Source organism: Electrona antarctica (genome assembly GCF_951216825.1).
Source record: "Electrona antarctica genome assembly, chromosome: 19".
NCBI classification, from domain to species: Eukaryota; Metazoa; Chordata; class Actinopteri; order Myctophiformes; family Myctophidae; genus Electrona; species Electrona antarctica.
Window position 1 is genome coordinate 16,953,511 of NC_136800.1, and position 21,820 is coordinate 16,975,330.

Sequence of the window (21,820 nt, forward strand, 5' to 3'; positions counted from 1 at the left end):
TGCGACAGAGTCACAGAGCTTTAAATGTGTGCCAGCCAGCCAGCCAGCCCCACCCCTGCCCCTTCCACTGCCCAACTCCCTCAGGATATTTTTAGCCATGATGATGATGAAGATGATGATGTGATGATGAGCCCAGTCAAATAACGTAACGGAAAGAACATATCCTCTCCTGCTGCTGCAAGATCCGCCGTGAAAAGAAAAGCCGTTTGTTTGTACATTTCATCGCGCTCGTCTTCACGGAAAGCAGCGAATGAGATGAAAATTGAAATAAAATTTGCGTTCTGCGCATTGGTGGTCCTTACCGGCTCATCGCAGACAAAGGGTAGGGAGCATTCGTTGAGTGTGCTTGTAGGCTAATATAGCCTATAATACCCCTGTCTTTGATCTCATGATGCTGTTGTCACTTGATCGATTGTGATATTATCCTAAGCTAATTGTTCTTAATTTGTCCACTCATTTAGGCCTATATTGTCAACATAGCCTGCTGCCTGATAGTCTACTTTGACATTTCAAGAGCTCATAATAAGGAAGAACGCATAGTTATAGCCTAGATATGCCTAATAATACTTTTACCTCTGGAATAATTAGCCTACATTGCTACATGTGTTTTGTTTTTTATAATCACATTGATAGAGATTGGTAGGCTATGGCTGTTAAGCTGCATGGCTACATAACAGAACCTAATGACCTCATGGGAACAGTCTGTCACATGTTAGATGTTAGTTAGTGTGTGTGTGTGTGTGTGTGTGTGTGTGTGTGCTATTGACCTTAGCTCATTTGCTGTGGACAGAAAGAAAATGTTCATACATTTTGGCTATAATTGTATGACTGGAAATTGATCAAATCCTATATTGTTTGGATGTGAAAATGCTTTTGAAAGTTAAAAACATTCATTAGTTTGTGAAAATGCACACATTTAACAAAATCTCAATTTTGCCATATATACCATAGGCCTACAGGCCAGCTATATTGGATTTACATTTTCAACAGCTCTAGCCTGTGACTATAGGCCAGTACCACTGTGAAACCCCTTGAGAAATGTGTGAAGATGCTTGAGGTCAGCTACAAGCTACTGGATTTAACCTTTAGTTGAACCCACGTTTTTCAGATGTTTCACTATAACACTGTTGCTATGATACAGTCCTTCATGTCAGAGAGGAGTTAGACAGGTTAAAACCCATTTAGACCTATAAAGTTGTTGAGGGGCGCTAGCCCCTCCTATGTCCAGCTTTTAGTGTGTCCACAAACTGTCCTACACAAACATTAAATTCCCATTGACAATGAATGGACAATTTTATGTCATAGTGTAAACACAAACATTGCGTAACACAAACATTGAAGATGAAGGTGAGGGCGCAAATTCTGATTGGCCGGAATGAGATGATGTATTATGATGTACGATAATAAGACCGCCCCTCACTTCATACTTGTATTGATGTTTTTCTGTCGATAAACGACAATCCTCTCTGGTGGAACAAAACAATGTCAATGTGCTTCATGTTATTTGCAGCAGTGGTTCTCAAAGTGGGGTCCAGGGACCCCCAGGGGTCCTTGAGGGGTTCCAAGAGGTCCCCAGCATCAACATCAATTCAACCATTTTAACTTATATATACGGTACATCGCCTATTTTAATCAACAAGCCTGTGAGCTTGTTATATTCTGAAAATCTTGAGAAAAAAAAGTGAAAACTTTGGAATATCAGCACAAATCTTGAATCTTGAATGGGTCCCTGGCACAAAATATTTTCAGATGGGGATCTGTGGCCAAATCCATTTGGGGGATCATTGACATGACAATATGTGAGAACCACTGATTCACAGCAATTCTATATAGCCATATTTCTCTCGTTTCACAAAATATGCTTATTCCTGTAATGGACTTTGAATTATTATTTTTTTGCAAAGGTCAGAGCAGCCCGACAACAACCACACTCACCACAGTTGACCTTTCAAGTGAGGCCGGAGCCTCGGTGTCCTCAGTCCCTCCAACAGATGCAGCGGAGGAGCTGGAACATGATTCAGACAATCCAAGTTATCAAACCTCGGAATACCAGGACGGAACCACAGCTATATCCATGGTTGTCACCGGCGGCCACGTGACAGGCCAATCACAGACCGGCGGCCACGTGACAGGCCAATCACAGACCGGCGGCCACGTGACAGGCCAATCACAGACAGATACAGCTGACAGGAATGGGACGACCACAACCACTAGAATGTCGACGGATGCACATACTACTGACAATGCCGTTAAGACTACTGCGTCTGTCTTCTCTCTCTCAGGTAATCCAATGATTCAAATTTGATTGACTTTTGTTTTGTGAGTTTTTAGAGTCTAGTGTTTATTCAGTTATGATGGATTTTAGAATCATGCAACGTTCTGCACACAGCTAAACAATAAACACACACCTAAATAAGAAATGAATAGTCCAGAAAGATAATCATTGTAAATGTGTTGCAAACAAATCCGATTATGTTCTCGTTTTCCACTTGACATTGATATTGTCCATGTTCCATAAAAGATACTGCATGTTCATTAATCCAGAGCATTGTTGCTAGGTCCAACCATTCTGTTTAGTGGCTGTGTAAAATCTTAAAATAAACCAGCCCACACTGTAAAACACTGCTGTAAAACAGTTTGCAAACACAGTAGCTCTCCTCATGCTCAGCGAGATGACAGCATAGCACGGACATAGTCTGCCTCTTACTGCTCTCTTTTAGCATGGCATGTAACAGTATGATTGTGTGATTTTACACTGTAAAGTAAAAGCACTTTGCTGTGTGTGTATATAGAGAGAATGGGCACTGGGGGGCATGTTCTCTCCTCTGTGTCATCAGTGCCCATACCCTACGTGGGGTTATCGAAAGGGCCTTTCTGTGTGGAGTTTGCATGTTCTCCCCATGTGCCCTAGGGCAGGGGTCCTCAACGTTTTGGGCTAGAGACCCCCGGAAATGCTTTGGCCATATCTCACGCCCCCCGCCCCACCTCCAATACAAATTGACCGCTACAATGACCTTATAAATAAAAATACATCATAAAGAAATACTGAAACTAGATCATTAAGGAAGGTAATGATGCAGTAATCCTGGTCTCTAAACTGCCTCCCCCTGGCCAGCTGGGGTGCCTGATGGAGGGGAAAGGAACTGGTTGGAATAATGTTTTCTTCCACGCGTTACGTCCAACTGGGGAAACTCCCCCCTGTCAGGTGAAAAGAAGCGGCTTGGATGCTCATGCATTGAAGGAAGCATGAGGTCAGCCTGTTGCTCTCCCCAGGTTGGCAGAGGGAGTGTAGCGCCCAGGAATACATTAGAATAGATATTTGACACTGGGTGAAAAAATGGGTTACAAAAATCGTGGGATAAACATTTAAGAGAGAGAGAGAAATAGAGAGAAAGTGTGTTTACGCATGGCCGCTAGAGGAAAGACGTGTATGTTAACAGAGATAATAAATAAATATAACTCCTCTGTAGTGGTGGACAGGAATTAAGTACATTTACTTTAGTACAATACTGAAGTAAATGTTTAACTTTTTGAATATCTGTATGCTGCTGCTGGCATCATTTCCTTTGTGGTTGTTGGTATCGCTTCTTCCTCTGTTGTTGTTGAGTTTAAGTCATGTGTGGTTGTTTCTCATCCCTGAAAAACGTTACTTTAACTCAGCATAGCACTTTTCAAAACATGATATGGAATGGTCCAAAGGCTGAATCCATTAAATCCAACACTGAATCCATCATAGTGTTTATATGTTCTCTGTCAGTGTACACTGTGCCTGAACTACTTAACCCCTATATCAGTGGTTCCCAACCTGGGGGCCGGGGCACACATGTGGGCCATGAGGATATTGGACGTGGGCCCCCAAATAATTGGCTAAACACTAAGATTTCAATGATAATACAACACAAAATAACGTTAAAGAATGTGATGGTATTTTTTCTTTAAAACCATGACATTTTTGTTTTCATTATGATGCTGATCAATAGAAACGTATTTTATGTTCCATTGATCCAACCCGGAACACAATTGATTGATTGATCATTAAAATAAACGTGATTTGAAAATGTGGTCAGATGGGTGGAGCGATTTTCTAGGAGGCCCTGAGATCCAGAAAATGTTGGGAAAACTGCCCTATATATCTGAAACTGAAGCCATGTGCGCGTCCTCTGCTTGCCTTTGGGCATGGATGCTCAGCTGATAACGTTAACTCAATAAGATGAAATCCACGAGGTGGAACAAATAAGGATGTGTAAGACACTGTCAAGCAGTTACCATGTATCCCTTATTTTGCGCATCCTTCCACCTCAGTGGATTTCATCTACTGTATATCGTTTTTTTTCCATCTACACCAAATCTATTTGCTGAAGATAGCCGATGCAAAAATTGCAAAATGCGATTTTCCAGAATGGATGCTAGGTTTCATGTGGTTAAACAGTACCTGCTGAATCAACACTGCCCTTCCATGACTTATTTCTGTGTAATTTTGAGTTCTTATATAATACAGAATAAATACTGACAATGCGTTGTTTCCGACTTCCTTTTCCTTTTCTAAATTCGTTTCCGTTTGCATTTTCAGATTCTCCAGCCAGCGCCTCAATGCCACCCGATGTAGAGACATCCACACCTCTAAAGTACATTTCAACCACTGACAGCAGCGCTACACCCACGGGTACAGAACTTCAAGTTCAGACCACCTCTGCTCCTCCCTCTTTGATGCCTCCACTGCAGGATATTACTACGCCCCAACCTTCTACGCACGCCAGCACTGAGGCTCCAACACAGACGAACACCCGCCCGCCAACCACAAGCCAGGCCTCAGCTCCCGCCTACCCCCCTGCCAGCCAACCTCGTCAGGAGGTGCCATCGGAGCTCAACATTGGAGATGACGGTACGGTGAAGGATAGTGTGGGATGGCCCTGCGTGCATTCACAGCTATAGGAAATGTATTTAAGAATAGGTTGCAGTTAGTAATGAGTATCTTTATTTTATTGAACGTCATCCTTTCTGTTGAGCAAAGTTTGTAACAGTACATGCTATATACCTTTGGCTTTTTGTTCAACTTACCACCCTCCGTCCCTCCCGTGTCATGTAGACTTCAAGGGGCCCCTGCAGCACCGTAGCTCCCCTCTAGACCCCCTCCTCGCTGGTCTGGTGTCAGTGTTTATTGTCACCACTGCCATCATCTCCGTCGTCCTCTTCCTGAAATTCCGGCAACGGACAGAACACCCGGAATTCCATCGACTCCAAGATCTACCAATGGTGAGTTAAAACAGCACAATATCAAACTAGTTTCCAATACATGATTCAGCATCAACTTATGTGTGATTTGTGGTGATTCCAAACCGTGCTTAATAGTTAAATGTCCTTCCTGTCCGTGATGCTCTCTAGGATGATTTGCTGGAGGACACGCCACTCTCCAGGTATTCATACTGATGGAGGTGACCTGCAAAACAGAAGCAGAGCAAACACCAAACAGCCATGTTGGATCCAGTTGAAGCCTTTAATTGGACCCAGTTATATCCCCGACATGTGCCCTGCTGAGCAGTTTCCTCTTTAGTGCAATGGGAACATTGTTTGTTTTAGCAGTACCTCTATGGCTGGTATTAGCCATGGCAATGCACAGCACTTTCGTGTGACACATATGGTCACATTGCCCCCTAGGGGTGATCAGATATATTGAGGATCCCCTGCTAGTTCAGATGACTCCAATAAACAACCTCAGGCCAAGTAATGTATTGTAACTAGGTTATTAATAATGAGAAGTACAGAAGGTAATACAGAGGAAGGATTAACAGTGACATAATAAAAGTGACCGTTGCTGAGTCTCTAAATTCTCTGGTAAGACTTTGAATGCACTCATCCCTGAGTTGACCAAATATTTTTTTCAAACCAAATTGCCTACAATTACAGGTTGTTGTAAAACCAACAGACTAGGACCAATAGGTATTTTATTCAGCTATGGTTCTGGGGAGCCAGACTACTACAGTAATGGTCATAAGAGACCAGATACTCAGGTCTCCAGGACCAGCGTTGAGAGCCAAGGTCTGAAATCCAAATGTTTATGAATGTAAATCACTAAAGGAAGCCTTTTGTTTTGTTAGTTGAAAATTGTATTTATCTGACAATAAGGAATGCAAGTTATTTATTCAAAAGCCATATGCATGAAGAGAATACAGATCATGTACATGAGATCATTCAATTAGGTCATTTTTAAGCACTGTTACTAACACTAAATATAAACTTCCATGGATATATGAAACACAAACATGGCTCTCTTGATCCAGAGTAATATATGTTTTGTAAATGATCCTTCATGGTGGCTGATATACATTTTAAGATCTACTTATTCATTTGGATGTTATAATTGAGTGGAATGTAGATGCTAATATAGCTATGCTAAAAATGTCAATTAGATATATCTGCTTATTCGTAAATGTAAAAACAAAAGTGACGTTGATTTTTTTTTAAATAATATACTTAGTTCATGTTCATAAACTACAAACAGCATCAGGGTACTTTCAAGTATAGTGTGATCACAATAAGATTGTTAACCTAGAGTATTTTGCCTTCTGCAGATGTGCTGGAAGCTCTATTCTACTGCAGGTTTTACCTGGTGTTACTGTCAGTTTTACCTTCAGTCAAGTGCCAACAGTGATTTATGATATGGACTTGAAAAGTGGACTGAAGTGAATGTTTTATGGACCTGTTCTTTTTTCTATAATAAAACATTTTGAAAGATTATGAAAACCCTACGGTTTGTGGTCATACAGAGGGAACTTCATACCAGCCGCCTTAATAGTGTTTGCTTAGGTGACATGGCATTAGTACATTTGAGTCATCATGAGTCAACAGGCTTATAAATCAATAGTGCAGTTGATAGAGGCTAATGAGTAAACCACACCCGTTACAAATACCATAAACAAAGCAAACAGCTCCACCTACACATTACATACGTCATGTGTAGGTGGAGCTGTTTGCTAAAGAAAATGTTAAAAAATAATAATAATCACAACCCCATATTATTTAGAAGAAATAGACTTTAATACTCTGCTGTATCATTTTACTCTGTGGACTGGAGTAACTTGGCTGGAATGTGTCATAGTTGAGTGCACATTTCTCCATAGCAGTATATCATCATAAATATTAACAATATACACATGAAGATTCTACTAAACCCTAACCCTAAAGTAGTGCATTCATTTCCTTACACCCCAAGTGCTTTCTCTTATCTGCAGTTCCTTCATTTAAAGCAACTCTTACAAAAACATGCTCTCAACATCAAACAATAATTCTGAATGAAATAACAATAAAATTCAGCACCCAGCCCAGCAGGACAGAATGCGTGTGTCTTTTGTCACCTTGTGACACCTTTTAAAAAGATTATTCTGCAACCTGTGGATAGTCCAAACCTACCATTTTGGTACAGTCAGTGGTATGATGGAAACATGTGCAAGCCAGCCTTGCCAGGAGAAGATGGTTGAATTAAGAGATATTTTGGACTCAACAAAGAGCTTCTGGGTAATGTAAATTCAACGAGACGACTCCAACCCCTGCCCCAGAAAAGATGTAAGCGATGGACAGCAAAGAGAATGAGAGAGACAACATAAGGTGTCCATATTACAAAACGATTTTGGAGACCCTCACAGGCCAGGTACTACAGGAAGTGGCAGTTTAGCAGAAAACCTGCTAAACGGACGTGGGCACCATCCCAGCAGGTGACGGCCAAAATTGAGGGTGGTCAGCATCAATCCAAGCATGGCAATGTTTCCAAACGCCCCCCGCATCCTTTTCTTGGGATCTGATTGGGACAGGTAAAAAAACATCATAATTTCGTCTTCCACACAAATAAGGACAGTCGCTAAATTTGCTCTGAAAGCATACACATTTTCAAAAGTTTTAAATGTATCTCAATAGTGCCTGGTACAGTTTGTGAAGCACCACGGAAAAAATAAAATGTCTTATACCTCCTGTGGAATATCCATGTGCATAGACCTCTCTTGATACAATCCATACAACCCCGAGACCACTAGCAAAACGCTGTTACAAACACACAAATGCCACAATAACATGTCAAAATAAAGCACTTTCTAATGTCACTGATACATTCTTTCACTTTACAAGTATTTGAAATGAAATGAAATGCAAGGACTGAACTGAACTCACAGGGCAATTCAGGCCACCCACAGCCAGACAGAAAAGGAAGGCGGGGTATATCTCCAGCCTAGATCAAGAGAAGAGATACATTTTGAACTTTGCACCACTAGCATACAATACATCTGTCGCAGGCCCTATACAGACTGTGGAACCGCATTCCCCTCCCTATATATTTGCACCTCCATTGAATCCTTTAAACATTTATACTTTTAGTGAACTAAACTAATACTTAATTAGTTTAGAGCTAAGTCCCACATATAACATCAATGTTCCACCGAATAGGAATGCTATGGTTGATGGTGGTTAAGTCCAGGCTCAATGCCCTACTACCATTTTAATCCCACTAGTTTGGCTGATTTGTATTATCGTTTGCTTTTATTAATTTTACTGCTGGTTGTTTGTGCATTTAAGCTTCATGTCTATTGTTGGACTTGTTTATGTCTATGATTTTTGTATTTATGACTCTTGTGAATCACTTTGGTCAAAAAGAGTTGTTTCAGTTACTTACGTGTTTTGGTGTGCGCGCTGGATGCAGTTAAAGATATTTCCTGTGTCTGGGTCATCGCTGTACATCTGAGGCAGCTGTCATACGAAGAACAATAACGACAAAAGGCTGTAGATTAGTTTACCGTATTCAAATGTTATATGGGTGTCTGTTTTTTATTCTATTCAATTTTTCGTCTGTAGATTATATATTTTTGCTAAACAACTTTTTTAAGGGTAAGCAGACCGTTTGGGACCAAGTTACTATATCCGAGCAACATCATGTGAGGTTTAGGACAGTTGCATTGTCTTTATAAAAGGGCAGCATAAACCAAAGCTTTAGCTTGTGTCAGTGCAGAGCTTAGGCTATATAAACTGTTTGAGTTACACGGCCTGAGAGAGAGATGATGATGACTAATTCATTCCATTCTTACGGTCCAAGTCCAACCCCAAATCACTTGACTTGACTCACATGGACTTTGTACTTCTTGCGGGCCTTTCCGACTTTCATTGCCAAGTGTCCAACCATGACTATACTGGCCACGCCCGTTATCACCACAAATCCATACTCCTTAGAGAGCACCACCATCCTGACACACCTGAAAAAGAACATGGCAGGCACAACTCACACTGTAGTTTCACGTGGTGAACATGGCGATACACTTTATTTTTCTAAATGATACACTTCAAAATAATTGAAATATTATATTCTTAGTAATAATAATAATAATAATAATAATAATAATAATAATAATAATAATAATAATTGTAATAATAATAATAAAAATGGCAAAATTGTTTTTCAACCATCTAAATCCCTTAAGAACTTTCCAGGTCGAAATGTTAGTATTAATTTAATAAATTAATCTGCATCATGGCTATGATGAGTGTGCACTGTGCAGCCTTTTTCTCCACTTTTAGACTTCACTTATTTATATTTACCAAGGTCAGCAGCAGCACCTCAATACTGCTGTGCGTCCTTGAAATTTAAAAAAGCGTAGATTTTGGAAGACTGACTCAGGCAGAACAATAGCCTTGGATCAAAACTATCATATAGTTTATCGAGTCTGACTTTTACTTTCTAGCTATATGAAAATGTCAAAATCGATAAGAAATATATATATATACATCCATGATCGTCTTTATTTATTAAAAGGCTAGAAGAACATATTCATATTACAGTTAACATAGTTACATAACACAATGAATTGCATGGTCACGATCACACAACGTACGGTTAGAATTTAAGACTATACCAGGAAATTGCTACATATGCAGCTAGCCCATGGTGCATTTGCGGAGAAATGCAAGCAATATATATTTTATTGCAAATATGAGACTTACCTGTTTCAGTGAACAATGCTAAACGAAAGTATTCGACTTGTTTCCACTGTCCTTTACTGACCGAGCTCCTAACTGACATGCGACATGTATGTTTAATTTTTTAGTATATAAACAGTCTCAGGGGGCGTGGTCAATGTGGGCTGTATGTTACTCGAGGTGGAAAGCCTGGTTGTTACTCTACGATGACGTGATACGGAAACTGTCGTCGCAAGTATGCATGTGTGTGTTGAAATTAGCGGATACAGTAGACGGGCTCCAGACAGGATATGATTGCTTGATTGATTGAACATTTTATTAACAGTTTTAACCACTTAAAACCCCAAAAGCCAGTACGGTCTAAATACCTATCTCATACTGAAAGTGTCTAGATCAAGTGGGCTTTTGCATAAACAAATTATAAAGATGAATGAACTAGATAAAGTGTCCCTCGGGGCACATGTCTCCACCAGGGCAGGTCAGGTTGTGGCCTCCTGGTGGCGCTATAATAGGCCAATGTGAAAAGAGTGCAATTTCTTCTTACGCCTTGGATGGCAATTGGATGATTGATGATGAGGCATTTTGTTCCAAAAATGTGTTTCGCAAAAATCCACCTAGACAAAAGGTTAGCTCTGGTCTTTAAAGGGACATTTCACCACAGGAAGAAACTGCAGTCACTCAATGTTAATAGTAGGCTATTATTTGTAGTAGGCTATTTGTATTAGGCTATTTGTAGTAGGCCTATAAAACAGTAGCCTGGGTAAACCCCTCCCCAGATTTTTCATTCTGCCTGAAGAAATGGAATATTCTGTCCATATTCTGTCCAAAATCGCTTATCCAACCGAAATGCCCATATGGTGGTGCCCATGGGCATGTATGACAACATGGATCTATATGGGTATAACATGGACTTAGGCAGACCGCAGACAGTCAGATACAGATATCTCCATATATGGACTTAAAATGGATACAGACAGATATAGGCCAGTTCCCCAGTGCCCCCATGGGCCCGACGCTGAGCTGTCCATGGTACTGAAATAAAAATGTATAGCTAGCTAGTAGCTACTAGGGGTGTAACCATACATTTTAACAGTGATACATATCACGATACATGGTTGACGATACGATACATGGACGATATTGGTTAATTACGATTCAAATTAATTAAATTTAAATTATGGATATAGTGAAACAGTGATTATCTGGCAAATACATAGACATTACTGTATATTCAGTGGTGTAATGGTGATTTTTTTTACCACATGCATTGCACGTGCAATCACGCGCACGCGCACATGGATAGATACATACAAAGACAAACAATACAATATGTTGAGTTTCCATTTTGATATACTTTTTTTGACTAATTCGATTTCAATGCAGTTACTATAATATAGTAACTGGGTATAACGATATTATCGATATTATCGTTATACCCCTACTAGCTACCATGACTTTAAAGAGGAGTGCACGTTTTTGTCTCATCGAGGACACTCCTGGGTCAAGGCTAAGATCTTGCAGTCAAACAACTTAAACAAGGTATAGGCTATAAAATAGAACAAACTGACAATTATGTCACAGATCCAATCCGAGACCCAAAAACTAGCTAGGAGACAGGGCCGTGCAGAGAGCACTGAGAGGGCAGGGGCTCAAACTCCAGAAAAGGGCACATGTGTGGGCGCGTGTAGCGCTCGCCGATTTTTGGGGGTGGTCTTTTTGTGGAGTCCTTGCCATTTCATGTCATTGGACAGTAAAATAAGCAATATTTTCTCATTAGTCTGAAACTAAAACTGACTGATGACAGATTAAAAGATAATTCATTATGATAGTGGAATTTATCATTACTTGTCAAATGTTCGTCTTGAAGGGCCAATGGCACTTATTGGCCCCCCACACAAGCCCTTATTTGCCCCCCACACAAGCCCTTATTTGCCCCCCACACAAGCCCTTATTGCCCCCCACACAAGCCCTTATTGGCCCCCCACACAAGCCCTTATTGGCCCCCCACACAAGCCCTTTTTGGCCCCCACATAAGCTCTTATTGCCCCCCCCACACAAGCCCTTATTTGCCCCCCACAAGCCTTATTTGCCCCCCAAATAAGCCCTTGTTTTCCCCCCACACAAGCCCTTATTGGTCCCCCACATAAGCCCTTATTGGCCCCCCACAAGCCCTTATTGGCCCACACATAAGATCATATTGTCCCCCCCCCCCCCCCCCCCCCCCCACACACATGTCAAAAAAAAGAAAACCTTTTTTTACTTTTTTTACTCTCCTAGTTTTTCCACGGTTAAACATTTCTCTAAATACTGGTTGTAGTCGCTAGTGCCCTCTAGCACCCTACAAGGGAATCACAATTAAAACTGATAATGACCTGCAGCTATCAGACAGTGACTAGACAGAAGTGGAGCCAAAATACATTCAAAAAGCAAAGTTATACAGTTATGACTTCCTATTTCATTTTAAGTACAGGTACCTTAATTTTCATCACTGGTCGATATTATTATTTTTATTCCCAGCATTATTCCCAGTGTTATTATGAGGTATGTTCAACTGTCCTGCCTTTTATGTTGCTGCTCCAACATTTGTTTTTCGTTCTTATTTTTGTTGGTGCAAGTTTGCTCACAAATTCACAATCCAATTATCCACGTATTTGCTTTAATCGCTGTGGACATTGATCAATTACATTTTAGGCTACAGTTAATCTCTAGAAAATCTTCAATAAGTAATTTTTGTTGTTTGCAGCCTACGCACGCCACGCCCTGCAGCCCTGCTATGAGGAAATGGGACGCACTTCCAACTAAGTTCCAACCTTCCAATAACGATTTGCATCTCTCTCTCTCTCTCTCTCTCTCTCTCTCTCTCTCTCTCTCTCTCTCTCTCTCTTTTCTCTCTCTCTCTCTCAATTCAATTCAATTCAATTCAAAGGAGCTTTATTGGCATGAGAAAACATACGTTTACATTGCCAAAGAAAAAGTGGAACAAAGATTGTTCTCTCTCTCTCTCTCTCTCTCTCTCTCTGACCCTGACACGCGCGCGCGCGCACACACACACACACACACACACACACCAACATAGTCTACACGCACACACACGCGCGCGCTCGCGCACGCACGCACAATACACACGTAGGCTTCATTTCCCGTAAACTTTCATGGACTTTGTGTTTGTGGAACAACAACCCCGCGGTGGATTGTATTCAGAGGAAGGGATGTCACACAGCAGTAGCCCGATATATTCAAGACATTACAGTGAGTCTATTGGCGCTGTAAATAACATAGCATATTCGTTTTAAACTCTCTCGCGTCGACGAACCAATACAGTTTCAGACATGTTCCGTCTGTGCTGTCTTCGTGGAGGGATACCATTTATCTTTCATATTTATATGTTCATTCAACTTGGGATCATGACGTCTATTTCTGGTAAGCAGTGGTGGTGGTGTGGTGGTCAGTAGCCCCATATGTGCCCTCTCCCTACGCTCATTCTGTAGCTCCGAGATACAGAATGAGTATAGGGAGAGGGCACATATGGGGCTAGGTGGTCAGTAGACACATTGAGATGAGATGCATGTTAATGAATAATCTATATGCTGTCAGTTTATCCTTTCTTATTGACGTTCGTTTCATTTAGGAGCGGAAAGTGAAACAGTCACTTTCGATTTCGATTGTCACAACGACTATTACAGGACGTTTTGTCAGTTTACACCTTCAAGTGACCACCCGAACTGTTCAAAATACATTCTGGACATGTACGACACAGAGTGAGTATCAATACATATTAGTGGCTATACAAGGATAAATGTGACATTATTTATTTCCCAATCATGTTAATGAATCATGCTGCTAATCTGCTTGTGTCACTCACAGCTCAAAATCGGATTGCAATTTTCAGTCTGAAGAGGGTTCATGTAAATGCTCTTTCGAAATGATCCTCGTCATCTATAACACGCACAATGCAACGCTCATGAGAGGTGACCAACAGCTGGCATCCATGGTCATGGACATCAACCAGACCTGTGAGTTGAACTTCGCTTGCAGTATATGCAAAAATCCTCCCTACATTTACATGAAGATATTAAAGTCACAATGATAAGAGAACTGTCACTGTGGAATGTAGATTGTGGAAGCAGTGTGGTCAAGTAGGGTAGGCTACTTACATGCACAGTCCCAACTGACAGGACACATAGTGGGGGACATATTCTTGTTCATAGTTTGCATAATTCAATGTGGTGTTACTATCACTTGGTTAAAGAGTTCAACAGAATAATGACCGGAAAGAAGCCGTTCCTGGAATGGGAGGGGTGGAACAGTTTGTTAGGGGTAGGTTGGGAGGCATCCTTGATAACAGTCACACCCATAGACTTATTAGCCTTATATTTACAATTTCGTCCAATCAGGAGAGAGAACTCCTCAAAGGTAATTGATCAACTTCAGATTTAAAATACCTTAATTGGAAGGATAAACCTTCCACGACCATTTTTTTTGGGGGGGGGCTGCAGCCCACATTAGCCCAACGGCGAGTCCGGCTCTGCTAATAACTATCAATAAAGGCAAAAAGCCTAAAACAAATCTTGTTGTACTGTCACCTCATAAAAACTGTAAAACTAATTTTCCATTTTTTACTATTTCGAAAAACCTTTTAAAATAGCCAATCTACAAGCTCACAACGTGTCGATGTAGATCGGCTAGTTGAACTCAATCAATCAATCAATCAATCAATCAACCAATCAAACTTTATTGACAGCCGTAGCCAATAGAAGACAAACAACAAATAAAAACATACAAAACAGTTACAAATACAGAACTATTACAATGTTTTTCGAAATAAGATAGGGCCCTATAATGTCCTATAGTATTCTATAGTGTTCAAGTTCCTATTTTGTCTGCCATTTAATTTTTTGTTTCATCACTTCCCATTTCATGCGAACTCGTGAATATTTCACAACTTCCCATTTCATGTAGTGAACTTATTAAAATAGTTCTCTATACTGATTGCATAATAGGCTCTGTTCATAACTGTATATAGTCTAGTAGTCACATTGTCAGAAGGCGGCATACCATGCAGTGTCTTGTTCCAGTTCATTTTCTACAGTCATGCAGAGCCCGACTTGAAAATGTATTTTTCTCCAGTATCTCCAGTTTAAAGAATTGGCGATATGGGGAGACCCCTGTTATTACTCAACAAACACTTAGCAAAGGGAATACAGAGCTATCTGTATGCTATCACTTACACATCCCTTTAAGTTATAAGCCTGCTTAACCCAACCCTAACCTAAGACCTGAGGCCAATTCTACAAATTAGGGGTGTAAAGATTTTAACAGCAATAGGATACATATCACAACACATGGTTGACGATATCGGTTCATTATGGCGATATGATACGATTCAATGATTTGAAATTGATACATTGACTATTTAGCAAAGAAATTAAATAAAAAAATAAATAAACATCTTTATTTCAGCTTACTTGCATCTTGTACTTGTTTCCATTCTCCACAGTAAAGCCCAAACCCCCAACTATCACCTCAGTGAGAAAAACAGAGATTGGGAATATTGAGGTCACATGGAATAAAAACTACAAAGAATATTCCTCCGCCATCCAAGATGATTTAACTAGTTTGGTGATCTATCGCAAGAAAGGAGACAAGGTATAGTCAACATCACACAAACCTTCCAGATTCAGAAAGGGTTGGGAACATTAACTCAGCTTTCTTACCGATTGCTTAATATAATATTAATTTGTGATATTTGTAATAGTCTTAGTGATCACAAAGAGACCTGCTTTCTTGGTTTTGGATACAGAGAAAAAACAACCTTACGATACTACCTTTTGTTTGTATTAGATCTCTACACGCGTGAATGTCTCGTCTTCAACATCATCTTTGGAAATTCTTGGGAAAACCCTGGAGCCAAACACAGACTATGTGGTCAGAGTCCAGAGCTACCTGTGGTGGAGTAGACGGTACAGTGACAGTAGCGATGAACAGAGCTTCACAACTCGTAAGTACCTGTCACTGCAGTCTGAAGGCCTAACAACTATTTGTTATTTATGTAGTGATTAGTCGATTACTTTTCGATTGATCGCATAATTGAGAATGAGAAGCATCTAGGTATTGCTTTTTATTTATATATCAACGAATTGCAGTAAAAATAATCCAATTGAAATTTTATAATTGACTACATAGCCCTGTTTTATACTTTATCATACAGTACAAAGTCTTTAAAATAAAATTGTTAATTTGCTGATATGCAGCAGCAGCAGTCAGACACAAACGCACTTAAGTGTGGTTGTGTTTTTCATGTCAGTATTGCTTGGCATCTGAGCGCTGCAGAATCTTGTTACTAAGCATCTGGACCAATCAAGGTTCTTAACAGTGTTATATGCCTCACATACACCCTTACACGCACGCACGCACGCACGCACGCACGCACGCACGCACGCACGCACGCACACACACACACACACACACACACACTGCATGGCACCTGCCTGCTCATTAGAAGCAGGTTGGGTTACAGCATCTTGCTCAGGGGGTGTGTGTGTGTGTGGGGTGGGGGGGGGGGGGGGGGGGGGGTTACCATGTTAGCCAATCAGGCGATTGGACTCCGCCTTTAAATATCACTGAAAATTCTCTTTTCAGTTTGACAAGCAACCCACCTCCATCCCCAACTCCACCTCATCCATCTAGTGTTGAGAAGGAAGAGTCTATATACTGTAGCACCAGCGTCTATAGACACCAATGGGGGGGTTCTCCCTATTAAAAGCAATTGGAGTCTAATCTCCAAAATGTTATGCAATGCCAAATGCCAATAATGCAATAATGCAAATGCTATGCAATAAAACTATTCATTTGCAACAACTTGATCTCTCCTTGCATTGAACTGTATGTAATACCATCGCTGCTATTCCAAAGCCACCTCAGATACATTTTTAAACAATTTTCAGCAATGGGATAATAATTGAGTACCACAGACGAAAAACAGTCAAAAGTCCAAATTTCATTCTGACCCCTCCACGAAAAGGCCTCGTTGTCCTGAACCCTTATCTATCATTTATACATTATGGATCAATAGTGTGGACTTGTTTTTCGTCTGTGGCATTCAATTGTTTCAGCGGGTAGATATTGTTGAGCTGGTCATTTTGAAAGTAGTTCTCAAGTAAAAAAAACTTGGCACCCCTGGCCTGGAGGATGCCACTCTAAAAACACTGTCGCTCCAAAAATGTATTAGTATATTTATATTAATTTATTTTCTAATTGGTCCACTTCACTTCAATATATTGACTTGAACTATTCTTCGGCCATCCATTATTCAAGTTTTAGACAACCCAGGAAATCATTTTGTACACCAACAGTACAGACTTTATAGATGAAGAACATTGCATTTTTACCCATCATCAATAGTAAGTGAGAACATACCGTACAATGAGCTGACTCTGGTGGCTTGTTAAGCCAAATCCCTGCCATTGTCTGTAGTCTGTTTTCAAATAAAAAAAACAAAACCCAGAGGAGCCATAAATGGGTCTCTGTTTTTTGTGTGTCGTCCTGATTTGACATTGTGTTCTTCTGTATTTTACAGCTCCTTCATATCACAACCGCCTGGTGGTTCTCGTTGTCAGCCTTTGCATTGCTGTGGTTATTGTGATCGGCCTGGTTTTTGGCTTTTATGCTAGGTAAGTCATTCTGTCAATAGTGATTGTTTTACAGTGGGTAGATAGACATAATCCACACACTGTCACTTTAACACTGTCAGCATTTATAGGAGTATTACCCTAATGTGTGTGTGTGTGTGTGTGTGTGTGTGTGTGTGTGTGTGTGTGTGTGTGTGTGTGTGTGTGTGTGTGTGTGTGTGTGTGTGTGTGTGTGTTGCATGTTTTCGTGCTGCTAACCACCTGCGCTAGGGCTGTCACGATCATATGACATTTTACTTGACGATTAATTGTTGTTTGATGATTAATTGTGATTATCCATTTTATTCTGTGATGGATGTATTGTTCTACTGATTGTAGGCTCAAAGGAAAGTATTGGGACAACATTCCCAAATGTCAGTCCAAATTGTTGAACATGGGTCCAGCAGAGTACAAGGTGAGTCTTTATGCTTGCAATCTAGATTAGAGTTAATTTTAAAACCAAAACCCATGATATGATTGTATGATGTGAAGTACTTTGAATTGTATACAAATGTGAATGATAATAATAATAATAATTTTTATTTTTATGCTCCACCTTAATACAGTTACTAAAGCCTCCGCAAGCCATCTTGTCCTCTGTCTATATTGACTTCCCGGTAAAGGATCCAGATGAATGGTTAGTACTGTTTAGCAGGTGTATCAAAAAGACCGCCAGTTAGTACTTTAAGGTAACCACTTAACCCATTAATTAAGACCTGAGGCAGATTCTACAAATGCTTCTAAATCAGTAGTTCTCAAACCTTTTCGTAATTCAAAATTATTCAAAATATTTTCAAGAACTTTAACTTTTTTAAATGGCACGGATGCTAGTCTAAACTGGACCTGAGTTGGCTCTGTACTTGGACCGCTTTTTTTCCCTCTTCACCAAGTGAGCTTGTAGTTCAGATATTTTTGGCTAATATTCCCCACAGAATAGGGATGCTGAGGTTAAGTATTAATTGTACAAGTGTGACTACAAATGTATGACATGTGCTTAACCACTTACTGTATACATTACCTCATTATGTCAAATAGCAAAAATAGCTGATCTATACAAGCTTGTAAACCGGCTAATTTTGCTTGTTGTGGGCTTAAAGATTGGCTATTTTCAGCGAATGTTCACCTACAGTATTATGACATACCCAGAACAGGGATGCATGAGGCTAATGTTTCATTTCATTACATTCAGGTCTGGAATCTCGTTAAGGGACACCAGTGATGGGTACAACCGGGAGAGCTGTGGAACCCCCACAGATTCGTCCTTGAGTTATGTCAAAACGTTTTCTGAGAATGTCAACATCATTGCCGATGTTCAGGCAGCCCTGCGCCAAGCCCTCCCCAACCTCACCCTGCCTATGACTTCACCAAACAATGACAGCGGTTTGCTCTCCGCCGACTACGCGCTCAACGGCTTGAGCCCGACGTCTGGCTCATTGAGTTACAACAACCAGACCTACGCCGTTCTCCTTCCCGGCTGTCCAGATGAGATGATCTGTGGCAGCGATGAGGTGCAGATGCAACCAGAAATATCTTGTGGTCCCGTCTGCCAGCTTAGAGAAGGGGACATTTCAATCAACACCTGTCCTGATCCAAAGACACTAGTTGGTCTGATTTACAGGCAACAGTGCCTCAATTTAGAGCTGGATCTACCGTCTCCCATGCAAACAGACCTTTCATATCAGAGTATATCAGAAAATGGCAGTTTGACCTCGAGCTCAAGTGATAGCGATGCGTCTGTGTCTTCCAATGTCTCTCCAAGTGCAGAGTCTGGCTACGAGAGCTTCAGTGAGGCAGTCAGAGGTGGAAGTCACACACCGCCGGGGAAAACAACAGACATGAACGGTGAAGAGACTCAGAGGTGTGGTGGCCGTCTCCTGAGCTTTCCACCAGTTGACATGGACTATCAAGCCTGTCCAAATCCCGTGACACAACCCGATATGTTGTTTGGAGGACAGAGTAGTGCTGCTGACCCCGGTTCAAAGGCATTCCACGGTGACCCTCATTCCCTCAACCCTCATATGTCACTGGGGTCAGTGCCTCCAAATGTTACTGCCAACGTCCAGCATGGACAAGGGCTTCCTGAACTTGACATGCCCCATGATCTGCCTACTGCCCACTGGAAGTCAATAATAGTTACTGACAGTTGTTATCAAAGCGTTTAACATCACTGGGAATTATTTCAATCATTCTTTTGCGAGAACGAGCCAACCAGGTGCTCACCTGACCGGATATGCAATAAGCAAAAAAGTTAAAATACTGCTAGTAAAACGTGCTCCTGCTCCTGGATCAGATGGGACAAAACATCAGATAAAAAATGGGCGATCCAGGCACTCAAAGTTAAAAAAGGGAACCACGCCAATATGTTTTGACCTGAATTGCTCTTCATCAGGGCTAAATGCATTCTATTGCAATTTGTAGTGTGTGCAGTGTTGTAATAGAGAGGAGTTGAGCAATAGGGACAGGGGTGTGAATTCTGTTTAAAAACGTATTATTAAGCCTGGCTCTCTGCCAGTAGCTGATCTATCTACATGCAAGCGAGCTTGAACACCAGCGTTCATCATGTCAGCATATACATGCATAGGCTAGTTTTGAGAATTGTTGCCTACGGCATGCCCAAAATAGGGCACACATTAACCACATAGGGTTAATGTGGTTAAACTCATGACACAGTTGATACATGGTTTACAGTATGTGTGATGTGTTGCCCAAACACATTTTGAATTGAATTATGATATTGTACATTTTAAAATTTGTAATATAATGAAAGTTGGATGACAATGGATTCCAATTATTATTTGCATCTGTAGTGTAGAGGAGCATTTTTTTTATTGTTCTTTTCTTTTTTTATGTATTTCCTCAAAATGTTACTGTGGACATTTTCACTATTTTACCTTGGTTATAAGTTACAACACATTTAACCCAGACTAAAGACTCTGTCGAAAGGTGTTTGTGTCAAATTTGCTAGAGGTGCAGGGGCATTGTTACAACTTTTCACCACTAGATGTCAGAATGAACTTGCAAACTATCTGAATGCCCAACCTGAAAGACAGATGTGAGGATGGAATTTGAGACCATCCCCTGGCAGGGATGCTGAATGTAATGTGAATAAATGTATTGGGTTTAGTAATGCCTCCGTGCCTTTTGTTACACAAGGAGTACTACAGCATTACTTCATTTCACTGCATTTCATGTGAATGAGCATCCATCCAATAATATCTCAATAATGTCTCTCTCTCTCTCTCTCTCTCTCGTGGATTGCCAGTGGCACATCTGTCCACCTCCTCCATCTCACTGTGTCTGAATCAGCACTTCAACACCTACACAGAGAACCAGGAATAGATTCCCCACTCATACAGCGAGTAGTGGAATGAAAAACAACGTTACACTGACTGAACACCTCCCATCCCATAACAGAATCCTACACTGGTTGCAGTGGGACAGTTACAGCTCATCAGAGCTGGCCTATTTCTTAGGTTGTTGAAAAGTATACCAGCACTCACGTTGTATCCTGGAAGGATTTTTGTTTTATTTTGTTCCCCCCAGTAGCAAACAACAACAGTGTGGACATTTCGGCCCAGGGGCCTTCCTCAGCCTAAATCTAGATAATACTGCGTAGGTGTCACTTATAAAGAGGACCTGGGTGCCACGCACAAAGTGGTCCGGGTGCACCAAAGTGGTATATCTGTTTACCTCATACAATACTGTTGCATCATTATTTTCTGTTACATAGTTTTTTTCAACAGGAAGCTTGGTATTATTTAAGACAAGAAACAGTACACAAAAAAGAACACAAATATAAAAGTATCAATATATGGTGTATATTAAGTATGTAAGATCCATCTTGGATCTAAGCACTATAGACAAAACTTGACCTGTGCAGTTCTCTAGGACCCCTCTATGAAGAGATTTTTTTTTTAACATTCTAGGAAAGATAATAGAAAAAGTTAATAAAACAAACATCAAAGTAATAACTGCTCATTGAACCCTTTCGGGTGTTCTATTTCTTAGGTTATCATTCAGAAGACTGTATAGTTTATGGACTGCAAAATCCTGAGTAGGCCTATAGCCTATCATTTGAAAGGTAGGGTTGGTGAGATCTTTGGTTAGGTTAAAAGGTTAAAGCACTATATTCTGATAGTAATCGTTGCTATAGACTAGTGTTTGTTCAGTCACAGGGGTCTCCCTGTCTCCAGCTCTGTAAT

At 40.7% G+C, this 21,820-nt stretch overlaps 3 protein-coding genes across 3 annotated transcripts; 2 read left to right on the plus strand and 1 right to left on the minus strand.

The window, feature by feature from the left end:
- Positions 1–55: 55 nt before the first annotated feature.
- Positions 56–5,968, plus strand: LOC306943552 (uncharacterized protein). Its single transcript, XM_079529949.1, has 6 exons — positions 56–322; positions 1,905–2,102; positions 2,163–2,282; positions 4,571–4,882; positions 5,087–5,253; positions 5,383–5,968. Exons 1-6 carry the CDS (start codon positions 256–258, stop codon positions 5,425–5,427), a joined length of 909 nt encoding a protein of 302 aa, XP_079386075.1. The 5' UTR covers positions 56–255; the 3' UTR covers positions 5,428–5,968.
- Positions 5,969–6,121: 153 nt separating this feature from the next.
- Positions 6,122–10,129, minus strand: mgst3a (microsomal glutathione S-transferase 3a). Its single transcript, XM_079529950.1, has 6 exons — positions 9,976–10,129; positions 9,104–9,230; positions 8,657–8,730; positions 8,158–8,215; positions 7,959–8,031; positions 6,122–7,792 (listed from the first exon to the last, which is right to left on the minus strand). Exons 2-6 carry the CDS (start codon positions 9,218–9,220, stop codon positions 7,635–7,637), a joined length of 480 nt encoding a protein of 159 aa, XP_079386076.1. The 5' UTR covers positions 9,221–9,230; positions 9,976–10,129; the 3' UTR covers positions 6,122–7,634.
- Positions 10,130–13,043: 2,914 nt separating this feature from the next.
- Positions 13,044–20,746, plus strand: LOC306943272 (uncharacterized protein). The gene is made up of 9 exons (XM_079529507.1): positions 13,044–13,371; positions 13,580–13,709; positions 13,816–13,964; positions 15,449–15,597; positions 15,793–15,949; positions 17,528–17,621; positions 17,958–18,033; positions 18,185–18,255; positions 18,808–20,746. Exons 1-9 carry the CDS (start codon positions 13,281–13,283, stop codon positions 19,778–19,780), a joined length of 1,890 nt encoding a protein of 629 aa, XP_079385633.1. The 5' UTR covers positions 13,044–13,280; the 3' UTR covers positions 19,781–20,746.
- The last annotated feature ends 1,074 nt before the right edge of the window (positions 20,747–21,820 follow it).